A 16,299-nucleotide genomic window follows, 5' to 3' on the forward strand; every position below is an offset into this window, starting at 1 on the left:
GAAAAACTTAGCTGTAAAACAGAGCAGGCTCAGCCAATTAGGGAGGTGCTTTATAAAAGGAGCTCATCTCAGTTGGCTGAGAGAGGGCGCTGTATGTAAAGCAGGTACTGCAATGCTGATTCTTTTAAACTTTTTCTTGTTTTTGTAAATATTTTTGGTACAATAAACACACTTGGGTTTGCACTGGACAAACGGTCTCTAGTGATAAGGAAATGAGATCTTATGAGATCTCACAGCCAAATGATTCAAAATGTGGTACAGTAATGAGGTCTCATATTGCTGCCATCTGCTGTTACTTTGCATACATTACAACATTTGAGCTGTGTATTAGCCTTAGTTATTTCAACACTTTGGATATTTGTAAAGGCCTGTATATAAAAATGATTATAAAAATAATAAAAGATGTCCCACAATTCTGTTTCATTGATTTTTATTTAAAAATAAAAAATTTTTCAAGGGTTTTTGGACTGAGATGGTTTCTTTTTTTGGAAAGAATGTCTCCAGCTTTTGAGAATATTCTCTCACAAGGAACAGAGGATGCTGGGGAGCAGAGGAAACTTTTGGAAAGATTATACAGGGTTGGGTATAGCACTTTTGATTTGGTCCAGTACATTAATGGATCCTCACTTCTCGGTATTGGAACTTCAGCAAGGTAACGGTCTACTTCAATGGTTGCATCTGCTACAAAGCTGTTTGTTCTTCTACTGTTGTTAACATTTTCGTCAAGCTTATGCCAAATGTCATCTAAAAACAGCAACAGTTAAGTTAAATATTGCAAATAAAAGAAAATCATACACACACTTACTTGGGTTGAGGCTCTGGCTCAGGAGGAGTAGCAGAATCCCCAGAAGAATCACACATTCATGTTTCAATCTGTTAACTGCCTCCTGAGCTTTTTATGGCTCAAAAGGCCAATTTGTTTAAATCGAGGATCAAGCAGGGTTGGTATGGTCAAAATACTTAATGTCTCTGATGGATTCAATATATATTCAACATATGTTTATTATTCTCACTGTGCATCTTTAAGGTAATGTTCACTTTTATATTAATCACTCTTATTATATGCTTTATATACTTAGACTGATTCATTATATTAACTGTAATCTTTTATATGATTATTGCACTAATGTCTGTTTTTGGAGTTTGTGCAGGACCATACATGCGACTGGCTTAACACCAAAATACGAAACACCTTGCACATTGAAGGAAGCGCAGTTAAGGAGTGACCGAGAGATATGCACAAGCAAAATATATCTCATGTGAACTGAGTAATATGTGTTTTCACACTGCTTGCTAAATATATCTCCCCCTGCCCTTGAGAGCTTTGTATTCTGTAACGAGGGACTCCTGATACTTAATAAAAGAGGTGAAGGACGGTAGAGACTTCAGAAGGAAGGGCACGAGGTTGTAATCTGAAGGTTTTGCCTCTCCGTTCCTTCTCCTCAATATTGAGACAAAATAATCTCTCTTGTTTTCTTTCCTCTTTTGAATTGTAATATAGGTTTAAAGGTGAACCTAACAGTCTCTGTTTTAGAAATATGCTCTCATCCTCCACCATGTTCTGTCCCAGCTGTCTGGCAATGGGGTGGGTCACTGTAAGAGCTCTGGATGCTAGAGCATGGTGCACCATGTTCATCATTGGAATTACCTTGGGCGCAGAAACTCTCTTTTCTGCAGATAACTCCTCAGTTGCCTGATTAAAAGGTGGAAGTATGCATAAAGCATCATTAATCAGCTCATGGTCAAATGAAGTTAAGGGGTCAATGTCTGTATTAAGGGACACCAAAGCTGCTCCGACTGCGTCCCTCATTCATAGTCCCTCTCCAGCATGTGAAAAGTGCTATTCCACCGTGTATCAACTTCAATGATCATTTTTAAAGGCTGCTTGCCCATCTGTGTTTGTGGTGCCATTAAACGATCCTTGGCAGTTGTACTTGTATGAAAGTATGTTGCCAACTTTCGTGATTTCTGCCGCCGTTGGTTCATACCAGTATCATCAAATGATTTTCTGAAAATCAGGTTGATGGCATGAGCAATACAAATGGTGTGTCTTACATTCAAACGCCGTGCACAAGCAATCCTGTGATGAGACATCTGACTTTATCTCTGATGCTCCACTCTTCCATCAGCCTCACATGCTGATCTGCCAGAAGCTCAGCCGTGTGGGACTGAGGAAAATGTTGAATTCCGAGGAGTGTGGTATTCAACTCGTTGAATTCATTAATGTAGTGGCAACGTCACAGCCAGATACGCGTCCATCCACACTGATGTCCACACGTCCGATGTCAGACTGTCATGATCCGCACTGTCCGCTCCTGGTTTTCCTCCCTGTGTGCTCTTCCCCCTCCCTCACCTGCTTCTACCTGGAGCTGGGTGGAGCTCTCGGCTCCTCCCGCGCGCACCTGCTCTTCATCTGACTAATCACCACACCTGCCATGGATAAGAGGAGATGGGGGAAGACACTCAGTGCTAGATCGTCTGTTTGTCCTCACCCTGTCTGTGCTGTGTTTGTCATCCTCACTTGTTCCTGTCGTCCCTGTGTTCCTGTCGTGCTCCGGCCCTGGATGTCTCCTGCCTGCTCTGCCCTACGCCCGTCTGGTCTGCCTGTCGTCCTGCGGTCCCTTCATGTCCCCGGTCCCTGTGTTTCCTGTGTTCCTGCTCACCTGCTCACCTCCGGATCACCCGCTGTTCGTACTTTGTTCTATTATTACAATAAATCCTGTAAATATTCCCCGAGTCTGTATCCCTTGGTCCGCTACACTCACCCGTTACGACACAGACTCACAGCCACAGCCTTCTGCACCTTCGCCTTGTTCTCTTCCCCCACCTCTTGGTATTTAGCCTCAACCATTTCTTTTAAAGTCTGGTAAAAAGGCATAATTATGATCTCATAATGAAACAAACAAAAAAGAAAGAATGGCAGCACACCTTTCTGCTTGGGAGAGTGTATGTGGGAGCAACAATTTTCATCAGTTCTGAGTCCCACATCTTCCACAAGGGAAAATGGACGAGAATCCTTAATGATATTTACAATTCCAGCATCAATTTTTGTATGCAGGGAATCTACGATAAATCACAAGAAAAAATATTTTATGTATCATACCGCACTGTGTACTCTTATTTTTTCCTCTTTAGTCTATACATACCACCATCATTGGAAACTGCCCCTCCTGTGGGTTCAGATGGTGCAGAAGTTGTTGCAGAATACACAGCCCTGTAATGGCGGAGCATTGGGGTAGTACTCCCTGCAAATGCCAGCTGTTTATCGCAGATTCTGCAACGTACCTTAATATAAACAGAGAAGTGTAAAGTACTAGAGTAAAGGAGTGCAGTAGAAGTACAAGCTTTATACGAAAAAGTTACTTAAGTAGAAGTTTGAGTGCCCATTAATCATCAAACTTAAGTGGAAGTGCTGACGTATTCAAAATATGTAGTAAGAAATAAGTAGAAGTATGCCAAAAGTACTGAAAATATAAGTATACTTTTCAAGTACATGTTGTCTTCATTAAGGAAATGTCACAAGCTTCAAATGTTTTTATTAAAGGCAAACCTTTTTTTTGTCTGAAGCCATTTAAAGACAAAACAAAAGTTGAACAATGAACAAAAAAACAAAACAAAAAAAACCCATTCATATAGCTACATCGATTTGGTGAGATTTTGGTTAGTTTTGATTATAATAGTTACAGCTCATTAAAATGTAATGGAGTAAAAGTGTTATATGTAACTAAAATAAAAGTAGGAGAAACTAAAAATACTGCATTTTAGTACTTAGTAGACTAATTATTTGACTTTGTTACTATGCATCTCTAAATGTAAACATAAATGAAATAAATAAATAAATTAAAAAAGCTGTTTATTTTGTAGATATTAAACATGTTTCGACATTTGGCATGTGGTCTTACATTAGAGTTTACAAAAACACTCTGTTTGCAGTAGCCGTTATATTGTGAAAAATGATAGATGAAAACTCTGTGCAATTCAAATTAGTTGCTTTGTTCTGAAAGTTTCACACTTCCGACAAAAACCACAAATTGTCTCACTTGACGGAAACGCGTGGCAAATGTCATGGGCTGATGTAATGATATGTGATTGTTGTATTAGGGTTTTCAATAAATATGCACTTTTTTCTGATTTGTAAGATTGTTAAACTTAAGAAAGCCATTAATTTAATTCATTCACACCTTATTATGGCAGACACTACGGAGTGTTCCCACATTGTGGAGGATTTCCTTCTTGATGACTGCATCTGTAAATGGATTTGATTTCTCAACACACTAAACTGATTGAAACTAGCCGGGTGCTCATCTCAAAAGTGCCACAGTTCCAGTGTGAGGTCTAACAAAAAAAGACCCACATTTAGTCAAACCCAGACACCAAGTGCACTTTGAAATGTTAAACATAGAGCCTTTTGCTTACATCAAGGCAATCAAGGACGGTAACAGTAACTCACTACTTGACCAACTCACTAACTGACCAACCAACTATCTAATACACCTACCTAATAACTCACTGATTAACTAACTCACCAACTCACTAACTGACAAACTTACTAACTCGCTCACTCCTATAAATGGCGACAACAACCCACGAGTGGCGCTGCAAATTCAAAGTGCTTATAAGCGCTGGATGAGTGTGAACCTCTGACGTCACCTGCTCTGGATGAGATCTCATCATGTGATCGCCTTGTTCACGATGCATCTTCCCTTTGAGTCTCCATTGGGAACGCCCACTTTTGTTCGGTACAGTCCCTCCATCTGTCCCTCCATCTGGGGCTCCACGCAAGATCTCACCCTGTGGGGTCAAAATGACACAAGAACGATGAGCAGAAATCCCAGAACCACACGGGGCGACCTCGTGAATGACCTGCAGAGAGCTGGGACCAAAGTAACAAAGGCACCATCAGTAACACACTACACCACCAGGGACTCAAATCCTGCAGTGCCAGACGTGTCCCCTGTGAAGACAGGACATGTCCAGGCCCGTCTGAAGTTTGATAGAAGCATTTGGATGATCCAGAAGAGGATTGGGAGAATGTCACATGGTCAGATCAAACCAAAATAGAACATTTTGGTAAAAACTCAACTTGTCGTGTTTAGAGGAGAAAGAATGCAGAGTTACATCCAAAGAACACCAGACCTACTGTGAAGCATGAGGGTGGAAACATCATGCTTTGGGGCTGTTTCTCTACAAAGGGACCAGGACGACTGATCCCTGTAAAGGACAGAATGAACGGGGCCATGTATCGTGAGATTTGGAGTGAAAACCTCCTTGTATCAGCGAGGGCATTGAAGATGAAACGTGGCTGGGTCTTTCAGCGTGACAATGATCCCAAACACACCGCCCGGGCAATGAAGGAGTGGCTTCTTCAGAAGCATTTCAAGGTCCTGGAGTGGCCAGTTTCCAGATCTCAACCCCATAGAAAGTCTTTGGAGGGAGTTGAAAGTCTGTGTTGCCCCAAAACATCACTGCTCTAGAGGAGATCTGCAGGAGGAATGGACCAAACTACAGCAACAGTGAAAACCTCTGGAGACAGAAAACATTTGACCAACAAAGGGCATATAACAAAGTATTGAGATGAACTTTTGTTATTGACCAAATACTTATTTTCCACCATAATTTGCAAATAAATTCTTTAAAAATCAGACAATGTGATTTCCTGGATTCTTTCATTCTGTCTCATAGTTGAAGTGAAACTGTGATGAACAGGCCTCTCTCATCTTTTTAAGAGGGAGAACTGGAACAATTGGTGGCTGATGAAATACTTTTTCCCCTGTATATTGGTGCTTTTAAGTCTCTAGAACGTGTTGATGTGATGCTCCCAGATGGGGGCGCCACAGTCAGTTTTCCCTGTTGGTCACATTGTACTTTGCCATGAAATAGACAAATATACAAATATACAAATATACAGATAAATTCACAAATGTTGAACCTGATCATTTCTATGACTAGACCCAAGAACTCACTGTACTACAACAAAACTGCATTTGAACATCATTTATTTATCTGCCTCCATCTGTTTGAAATATTTTCATTTTTCAGACCCAGCCACAAAAGCAGCAGATATTTGCTTCCAGACGGCAAATATTAAAGGAAACGAATACGGCAACTGTGGCAGGAACAACAAGGACTACATCAAGTGCCCCACAGCGTAAGTACAGGACCAGCTCCATCGACTCTGGCTCCAGTTCACTTTCTATTGAAAAACCTTGTCCCCTCTCTCTGTCTCTGCTGCTTCAGACTCATTTTGGTCTTAAATGTTCGTATTAACCCTCTACATGATCCTGGGGTTTTTATTTCACTATTGTGTCTGTAAATCAAGATATGAACATTAACCACTTGGCGTTCCGACGGCCCGCCGGCCTTTACGTTACAACTTTACAGCAATGTACGTGTATTTCTGCGTCACCCACACAAACACTCTACACATCAAATGAAAGCTACGACATTCATCTTTCTGAATATGTAAACCATTTACACCTCGAATCACCACAGTGCTGACAGGAAAGTAGAAGTCAGAAATGTAGCGGGGCTAAACAGTATGATGTCATTCTGTAGGACTCTGGACTGAGCCTGGATCAGAGAGAGAACAGAGAGGACGCAGCCCCTCCCACCACCAGCAGGGCGGCGCTGGAGAGTCAACACTCTGAACTAAATGGACCCAATAATAAAATATGAATGATTAACCTTCATCAGCCTCTGGAGGATCACAGTCCAACATCTTTACTGCACACAGCTGTAAAAACACCAGATTAGGTTGTTTTATTCACATTTATCAGAGATCTCAGGAGAGACTTTATATCAAACAGAGGAGGAGCAGAGGAGCAGAGGAGCAGAGGAGGCTCACAGTGACTCAGGAGGTGTTGGACTGTTTGTCTGAGGTAATAATGACTTATATTTACTTGTGTCCCAGTCACTTTGTGGCTTTTTGAACACATTCTTTATGTAATCCTAGTTTTATGGTATCAGACTCTTCACTTCTAATGGGTTATTGAGTCACATTTTCAGATTCACCTGTTTTACATTTAGAATAAACTGAACTTTTTGCTTAGATTTGAACTTGGACTTGATTCATTTCAATCTGAGAAAACAACTGAATTAGCCCAGTTTTCTGCTCTATGTCTGTGTTTGAGTATAGATTTTTGAAGTAATTGTACTTTTTGGAGTAAATTTTAAACCTGTACTTGTACTTGTAATGGAGTATAATTGCAGCCATGTAATTGTACTTAGTTACCTTTAAAATCATATGAGTAGTGAGTACAGCACAAGTCCCAATGGTCCTGATCCACGTCTGTCTCTCCTCTGTATCTGCTCCTTTATAAACAAACACACATAACATCACTGCATCGCCTGCTCTGATTGGACAGAGCTCAGACATTTTACTTACATTTATTCCATCACCAAATCATCTTTTGGTTTTCTAATGTAGTTTATACAGAGAAGTGTCAGAAAGACTTGAGTGTTTGGGATATGAGGCTGTTATTGGTTTGTTTTATGTTCCTAATCACAGGTCAAAGGTTTGATATAAAGTCTCTCCTGAGATCTCTGATAAACAGTAAAGATGTTGGACTGTGATCCTCCAGAGGCTGATGAAGGTTGATCATTCATGTTTTATTATTGTGTTGCTATGGCTGTGTTTCATCACAACATTCTATAGAACAATCATATTTAACACAGAAGAGTCAAATGTGTCTGATTCAAACACAGATATTTGCTGTAATAATGTGAGTTCTTGGCTCGAGTCACAAACAGAAACAATCAGGTTCAACATTTGTGGATTTACATGTTGATGTGACTCGTGAAAATACCATGTGATCAACAGAGAAATGTGTCTCTGTCCCATCTGAGAGAGACAGAGTCCAAAGTCCAGGTCCAGGACAGGTCCAGACAGCAGCAGTGATGGAAGGAGTTGAGCTTTAAAGCTCTGAGTAATGTCAGGTTTATTTCTCTGTTCTGCTGAGTCCACATTAACACACATGGGAATAGAACCACCAACCTGTCGCTGAGTCCAAATGTGCCTCTGTGTCTTTGATTCTTTACTGTCTGTTTTACGGTACATTGTCTCTGTGTTTCTGTTTAAAGTTTCTTGCCAGAAGGTTGTGTCCCTTGGTTTGGAGTTCGTCAAGAGAAAACTGTTATTGGAGATGAACTTTTTCTTTTTTTTTTTTTAGATCTGCAAATCCAGACAAACATTAGCTGTCTTTTCCTTGTGTAATACAATCTTAAACTCATATCTGGTTAATCTGGGACAAAATGAACCAAAAAATGAAAAGCATCTCAAAAATAACTGCACAGAATATTGTGTGAAACAGAAAATCCAAAAACATAGAAGAAAATGAAACTTTCTCAAACTGCAGATAAAGAAAGTACAAGAAAAATGAGACAGTTAGACACATGTTACAATAAAACACAGGAATGAAGTCCTTAAATGAGACTCCAGACTCCAGTGCTGAGGACTGTGATCTAATGTGAGGTCCCCTGTGTCCCTCAGCAGCACCTCTGCCCTCTCACTGTCACTCAGACTGGACTGAGCATGGATCAGAGAGAGACCAGAGAGGACGGAGCCCCTCCCTCTATAAAAGCTCACAGGTAAGAGAGGATCACTAACACTCCACCACTGTTCTCCATGTCAGAGCTCAGACTAAAGCCACTGCTCCATCTGTGTCCACAGACCTGCTCCTGAGGACAGCGACGTCTCATTCAAGAGTGTTCGCTCTATGGTACGAGAGATAGAGTCAAAAAGAGAACATGGTCCAGAGTAAGTCAGACTCACCTCATAATGTCAGGACTTTATGTTCACAGCCTTTTTAGAATGATATGGATGACTTGTTTTTTATTAAACTCAACATAAGTGTAAGAGCTGCAGATGACCTCTGTGACTGTGAGGAGGAACTTCATGCTCGTCTCAGCAGCAGGAAATGCAACACACTTATGTCTTTGTCCTACAAAAGTCCTTCTATGAGATCCTAGTCCAGGCCCATCACCCGCTGGACCTGCTCAAGTCACATGACTTTAACCACTGTGTTTCTCCAACAGAGACACTTTTGACTTGAAACTGGAATTAAAATGGAGTCTGAAAAGAGACAACAGTCGACAAACTTCTTTCGGGAAAGGAAGAAAGCAATTTCAAAGAGCTTTACAGAATAAGAAATACATTAAAATCACAATAAAAACCAAACAAAAACAAACATAATAAAGTGCAATGCTGAATAAAACTTCTCATATGCACAGATAAACAGAACTTCCCACCCCAGTGAAATATGAGTGAAGTCTCTTTGAGCAGGAAGCTTCTGATACTGTCACTCCTGACATCACAAACATATCAGATAATGAGAACGAATGAGAACATTTCTGATAAGCTTGTCTTGTAATGCACTGAACGTACACATTTTGGGCATGTTTCTTAATGTACACACATGAGCCTCTATTCTGCCTCGGGTCCCTCCAGACTGAGGAGCATTTAGGCCCTGGTTTTAGCATTTTTATCACTGTGGCTATTCTTGCTCAAACTTATGCCAGTTTTCAGTGACTTCCCTGTGAAAAACAAGGATCTGAGAACCAGAACTCATCCTTCATTACTGTCTTTGTGCAGAGTTAAAATATTTTCTTTCTTTAGATTTACCGGCTCCAGTTGTCTTCATGGACTGTTCAGTCTTTGTGATGTTTCCCACTTCTGACATGTAGATGTGTTCACAATAACCAGTCCATCTGTAATGTTGGACTGTTATTTATTAGAAGTGGACTAAAACATGTGTTATACAGCCTGCATGTAGCAGAGAACAGAATGTGACCGCAGCAACCCCTACAGTGTACTCCCAATTACACTACGGTAAACAGTATGGATAATCTTAAGGACAACTTTATACCAACATTGTCGACAGTTGTTTGTGTTTGACCATGTGAAAACGGAACCACAGACAGAACCAAAAGACATTGTATGTGATGATTCTGGAGTGAGGTGAACACAAGTGTTCAGAAGAGTCAGTGTGACTGAAGTGTGTTTTCTTCTGTGTCTCAGGATCCACCAGAAACATCCTCCATCTGAACCTGGTCACATCTGTGAGTCCCTCAGGAGTGACCGCTCTATGAGAGAGCCACATAATTTTGCCAGAGAACAGTGAGTTTCCTTTGAATAAAAGAATTGAAATGAACATAAGTGTTTGATGAGTCTCTCTCACAGAGTGGAGCAGCAGGGTCCAGAGGTCTCCAGTGGTCAGCACCATCAGACACAGCTGGACTCCATATTTAAGGTCTGTCACTAAAGTTTGTAAATGTTCAGATGAATGAGAACTTATTCCACACAGATCTGACACTGACTGCATTTGTGTTGTTTATGTGTCTGTTCAGCTTCTGGAGGAGGACATCTTCACTTTTGTCCAGAAGGAGCTGAAGAAGCTCCACAAGGTTCTGAGTACAGATTACCCAGAATGCTTAGAGCCTGTGAAGGATGAGGATGAAGAGCAGAGGAGCAGCAGTGAGGCTGTTCTGAAGATCACACTGAACTTCCTGAGGAGGATGAAGCAGAAGGAGCTGGCTGAGCGTCTGAGGAGCAGTAGGACCATTTAACACATTTAACAAGGTGCTCACAGTCGTTTTATATTCTCTGAGACTCAGGCCTGTATCTGTTGTCTTCATTCAGGGAGTTATTCTGGAGTTTGTCAGCGTAAACTGAAGTCTAACCTGCAGCAGAAGTTTGAGTGTGTGTTTGAGGGCATCACTAAAGCAGGAAACCCCACCCTTCTGAATCAGATCTACACAGAGCTCTACATCACAGAGGGAGGGTCTTCAGAGGTCAACCAGGAACATGAGGTCAGACACATGGAAACAGCCTCCAGGAAACCAGACCCAGCAGAGACACCCATCACATGTGAAGACATGTTTAAAGGCCCAGATCACACACATGGACCAATCAGAACAGTGCTGACAAAGGGAGTGGCTGGCATCGGGAAAACAGTACTCACTCAGAAGTTCAGTCTGGACTGGGCTGAAGGCAAAGCCAACCAGGACATACAGCTGCTGTTCCCGTTCACTTTCAGAGCACTCAATGTGCTGAAGGAGAGAAGCTTCAGCTTGGTGACACTTGTTCATCACTTCTTTAGTCAAACACAAACAGAACTCTGCAGCTTTGAAGACCTCCAGGTGCTCTTCATCTTTGACGGTCTGGACGAGTGCAGACTTCCTCTGGACTTCACCAAAACCAAGGCCCTGACCGACCCCACAGAGTCCACCTCACTGCACGTGCTGCTGGTAAACCTCATCAGGGGGAGCCTGCTTCCCTCCGCTCGCCTCTGGATAACCACACGACCTGCGGCAGCCAATCTGATCCCTGCTGAGTGCGTTTCCATGGTGACAGAGGCCAGAGGGTTCACCAATTCACAGAAGGAGCAGTACTTCAGGAAGAGGTTCAGCATTGAGGCCGACACAATCATTTGCCACATCAAGACGTCCAGAAGCCTCCACATCATGTGCTACATGCCAATCTTCTGCTGGATCACTGCCACAGTCCTGGAGCATGTGTTGAAAAGCAGAGAGAGAAGAGAGCTGCCCAGGACCCTGACTCAGATGTACATCCACTTCCTGGTGGTTCAGGCCAAAGTCAAGAACATCAAATATGATGGCGGATCTGAGACAGACTCACACTGGAGTCCAGAGACCAGGAAGATGGTGGAGTCTCTGGGAAAACTGGCCTTTGAGCAGCTGCAGAAAGGAAACCTGATCTTCTATGAGAGTGACCTGAACGATTGTGGGCTGGATGCTGCAGCGGCCTCAGTGTACTCTGGAGTGTTCACACAGGTCTTTAGAGAGGAGCCAGGCCTGTACCAGGACAAGGTCTACTGCTTCATCCATCTGAGTGTGCAGGAGTTTCTGGCTGCTCTTCATGTCCATCAGACCTTCATTAACACTGGGACGAACTTGCTCTCAAACTCTAAACAGTTGACTGTCAAGAGAAAACTAAAGCACCTTCACCAGACAGCTGTAGATAAAGCCCTACAGAGTCCAAATGGACACCTGGACCTGCTCCTCCGCTTCCTCCTGGGTTTTTCACTGTCAAACAATCAGAGCCTTCTACAAGGGCTGCTGACACAGATAGGAAGTACCTTCCACACCAATCAGAAAACAGCTGAGTACATCAAAGAGAAGCTGAGTGAGGATGTGTCTGCAGAGAGGAGCATCAACCTGCTCCACTGTCTGAATGAACTGAATGATCGCTCTCTGGTGGAGCAGATCCAACAGTACCTGAGTTCAGGACGTCTGTCTGAAGGTAGACTGTCTCCTGCTCAGTGGTCAGCTCTGGCCTTCATCTTACTGTCATCAGAAGAAGATCTGGAACAGTTTGAGCTGAAGAAATACTCTGCTTCAGAGGAGGCTCTCCTGAGGTTGCTGCCAGTGGTCAAGGCCTCCAACAAAGCTCTGTGAGTAACCTTTGTTCAACAGAAAATAGTTTGATTCAACTTCTACATAAACATTGTTTTCTCTCTCCAGACTGAGCAGCTGTAACCTGTCAAAGAGAAGCTGTGAAGCTCTGTCCTCAGTCCTCAGCTCCCAGTCCTCTAGTCTGAGAGTCCTGGATCTCAGTAACAACGACTTGAAGGACTCAGGGCTAAAGATGTTGTCTGTTGGTCTGAAAAGTCCTCACTGTAAACTGGAACAGCTCAGGTCAGAGGGGTTAATATAACTCACTATTATGACATAACCTGTTAGTAGTTGCATTGGAAAATAACATTTGTTAAAATTAACAAAGATATGGGACTTTTTGTCTCATCAGGTTGAATCTTACTAATGAATTGACTTATTACAATACTATGTGTCCTCAGACTGTCAGCTTGTCTGGCCACAGAGGAAGGCTGTGCTTCTCTGGCCTCGGCTCTGAGGTCCTCCCATCTGAGAGAACTGGACCTCAGCTACAACCATCCAGGAGACACAGGAGTAAAGCTCCTGTCTGCTCTACAGGAGGACCCCCACTGCGCACTGGACACTCTGAGGTTTGGACAACTTCAGTATGGACAGAAAGAGACTTTCACTGACCAAACATGTAAACAGGATTTTACTAAGTTAAGATATGTCCAAATTACTTTAAAGCAAATTTAAAAACATACACATGCCCAAATGGCTGTATAACAAGGCTTCACAGATATTTCAGACTTTGACCCCTGATTTTGGGCTGCTAAGTTACCGCAACCTCGCTGCACACTACCTTCCCTCATCACATACACGCCCCCTTCCTTCCTCCCGGTAACACCATCTTGAAAAAGCACATCTGCACATGGCACACATACAAAGAGGTAAAGTCATCTGTGAGCCAGGGTATTTTACCTATCAGGGAATCTCTTGATGGTCTCAGCTCATGAAGCAGACCTGGTCTGAGATAGTAACCCAGTGAAGTCTCCTAGGCCCATATTACACTATTCTCTCATCTGTTCTAATGTCCTCATCACAAACAGACCTGGAGTTGTGTTTTGTTTCATTCACACTTGTTTAACACACATTCTAAAAAATTAGTTGAGTTTTTATCTCAAACAGAAAACAGCCATGTGTAGTCATGTGGTACTACAAGAAGTGCTACACTGTGTTTTTAAACTCCAAAAACCTTCACTAGAATCATCTGGATGATTTCAGACCTGGGATTACCAATCTCTACCAAACTAGACATAAAAGGATCTGTTAACTTAAAAAGTACCACTTCATGACATCATAAGATGGAACACAACACCAGGTTTATTTTTGAAGAGGTAATACTATTGTAACATGGCTAAAAGCTCACAAGAGTCAATTTTATGTAATATAGGACATTTAAAACACAAAGGGTTGGTCATTAAAGTCTGAGCAGAGATATGAACTTTGACCCGAGTCTATAAAGTCAAATGTATTTCACTTAAACTTCTACACTTAGACATGTAGAACAACATAGAGTTTCCTGTCACATGGGACAGAGCATTCACACATGTTCATGTGTGCTCTGGGTCTGACAAACTGACACAGATTAAATGCATTTACACATAGACTTAATATTTTTTTCACCATATGATTACTCAAATTTCCATCTCAGGCTGCATTAGGAGTTGACAAACCTGTTGTCTAATTCAAGCCACTGCTTTTGATAAGAGGTGATAAAAACATCAAAACCTGTCTTAAAATGAGATTTAAGAACGACTTCATGTTTCAGACTAATGTCTCGTGTTTCAGTCTGATGTCGCGTGTTTCAGTCTGATGTCGCGTGTTTCAGTCTGATGTCGCGTGTTTCAGTCTGATGTCGCGTGTTTCAGTCTGATGTCGCGTGTTTCAGTCTGATGTCGTGTGTTTCAGTCTGATGTCGTGTGTTTCAGTCTGATGTCGTGTGTTTCAGTCTGATGTCGTGTGTTTCAGACTGGACCATGCTGGAGCTGAGTGGTTAACACCAGGACTCAGAAAGTGTAAGTTTTGAGAAACTCCATTTGAAACAGACACTTATTTAAATGGATAAAATGGTCCAAGGACCTCACATGGAATATATATTGTTGTGTGGCCTCAGACTGTGAGGTCCACAGCTGTGTCCATGACTGAATCCAGAGTTCTTCTTAAAGCAGATCCTGAAGAGTCCAGTCTGGAGCTGTGTAACTGCACTCATGTTTCAGCTCAAACACAACAGTGATCTTCATTCTTCTTCTGGAGACAGTGGATTTAAACCAATCCCCTGTTCTCCTCTCCTTCATATAGAGACATTTTAAAGGAGAAAGTCTGTGTCATGGAGCACAGAGGAGTGTAGGAATGTGTGGAGTGACGTCAGAGACTGGAGCTGCACTTTGTCACTGCAGCAACAAACTCAAGTTTTACACTGAAAAGAATCTGAAATAGATGTGAGGCTCTGAAACTAAAGGAAATATAGAGCTGATGCAAAAGAAACATGAGCCAAATATAAGACATGATTCACAAATAAAATCATCAGAATAAAAATACATTCATCATAAATAATTGACTTTAAATCCATCTTTCATGAATAGATTGACCCATATTAAACTATAATTAAATGTGTGTCTCCACATGGGACTAACTGCTGCTGTGTTGTGTCTTCTCTCCATCAGATTTCTGTGATCTCACTCTGGATCCAAACACAGCTCACAGAGAACTCAAACTGTCTGACAACAACAAGAAGGTGACACATGTGACAGAGGAGCAGCCGTATCCAGATCATCAGGACAGATTTGACGTCTGTCCTCAGATTCTGTGTTCCACTGGTCTGACTGGTCGCTGTTACTGGGAGGTCCAGTGGAGTGGACAGGTTTATATATCAGTGTCTTACAGAAGAATCAGACGGAAAGGAAACAGTAATGACCGTGTGTTTGGATACAATGATCAGTCCTGGAGTCTGTCCTGTTCTGAACGTGGTTTCTATGTTTGGCATAATAAGAAACGCACCTCCCTCCCTCAGCCCTGGTCCTCTTCTGGGACAGTCTCAGTGTTTGTGGACTGTCCTGCTGGCTCTCTGTCCTTCTACACAGTCTCCTCTGACCAACTGACCCACCTCCACACCTTCAACACCACCTTCACTCACACTCTGATCCCTGGGTTTGGGTTTGATTATTATGGCTCCTCAGTGTCTCTGTGTCCGACAGACTCACCCTCCTCTGTGTAAAATACAACAGTCAAATCTGTAGAAAAATCACTTTGTAAATGTTGATTTTATTTTGACTTCATTTGATCAGAGATTTATTTTATAATGTTTTATTTCCTCTAAAAGTCAAACTGCACACACAGTTCATGTAGTAGTAGTAGTAGTATTAGTAGTAGTAGTAGTATTAGTAGTAGTATTCGTAGTCGTAGCAGTTTTGCTCTTGTTTTTCCTCATCACAAACATCTAATGCTCTTGTTTTTAGCCTGATTTACTCTGCCTCACACTGTGACACTTCCACATGACCCTTAAATGTTCTTCTCTTTATTTAAATTCAAATACACTGTCAGTCAAATATCTCTAAGTGTTTTATCGACTTACACCTGTTGATTTTATTATTATTTTTTATAGTCTAAATTTATATCTTATTAACATATTTCATATTTTTTCATCACAATTTAAATATTTGTGTTTGATTTACTCTGTGTGAGTCTCAAGCTGTAAATATATTGTATTATTACTATAGAATAATGAGTAAAACACATTATAAACTGTATCTAAGCCTGTTTTTGGTGTGTACAGTAGTTTTTATGTCTATTGGATAAACCTTTGCTAATGTGCTAATAGTAAATAAATGGCCTTAGAAATCCTTCACCTTCATCTTTGTTCTGAATCCTATTTAAATTCAACATTAATATGTGTAAATTATAATTATC

At 41.6% G+C, this 16,299-nt stretch overlaps 2 protein-coding genes across 2 annotated transcripts in view; both read left to right on the plus strand.

Moving 5' to 3' along the window:
* The window catches only part of LOC129456146 (NLR family CARD domain-containing protein 3-like), a 217,679-nt gene extending 201,694 nt beyond the window's left edge, over positions 1-15,985 (plus strand). The window contains exons 5-12 of the mRNA XM_055229702.1: positions 10,016-10,114; positions 10,178-10,247; positions 10,345-10,549; positions 10,637-12,410; positions 12,481-12,654; positions 12,813-12,980; positions 14,362-14,408; positions 15,057-15,985. Of these exons, the coding sequence (XP_055085677.1) occupies positions 10,016-10,114; positions 10,178-10,247; positions 10,345-10,549; positions 10,637-12,410; positions 12,481-12,654; positions 12,813-12,980; positions 14,362-14,408; positions 15,057-15,607 (3,088 nt within the window). The 3' untranslated portion in view covers positions 15,608-15,985. The remainder of the gene's footprint in view (positions 1-10,015; positions 10,115-10,177; positions 10,248-10,344; positions 10,550-10,636; positions 12,411-12,480; positions 12,655-12,812; positions 12,981-14,361; positions 14,409-15,056) is intronic.
* Positions 7,205-16,299, plus strand: part of LOC117386953 (NACHT, LRR and PYD domains-containing protein 4-like) — a 45,652-nt gene continuing 36,557 nt past the window's right edge. Inside the window, exons 1-2 of the mRNA XM_055229712.1 lie at positions 7,205-7,592; positions 8,492-8,586. Of these exons, the coding sequence (XP_055085687.1) occupies positions 7,587-7,592; positions 8,492-8,586 (101 nt within the window). The 5' untranslated portion in view covers positions 7,205-7,586. The remainder of the gene's footprint in view (positions 7,593-8,491; positions 8,587-16,299) is intronic.

The sequence above is a fragment of the Periophthalmus magnuspinnatus genome, chromosome 19 (genome assembly GCF_009829125.3).
Source record: "Periophthalmus magnuspinnatus isolate fPerMag1 chromosome 19, fPerMag1.2.pri, whole genome shotgun sequence".
In the NCBI taxonomy this organism is placed as follows: Eukaryota; Metazoa; Chordata; class Actinopteri; order Gobiiformes; family Gobiidae; genus Periophthalmus; species Periophthalmus magnuspinnatus.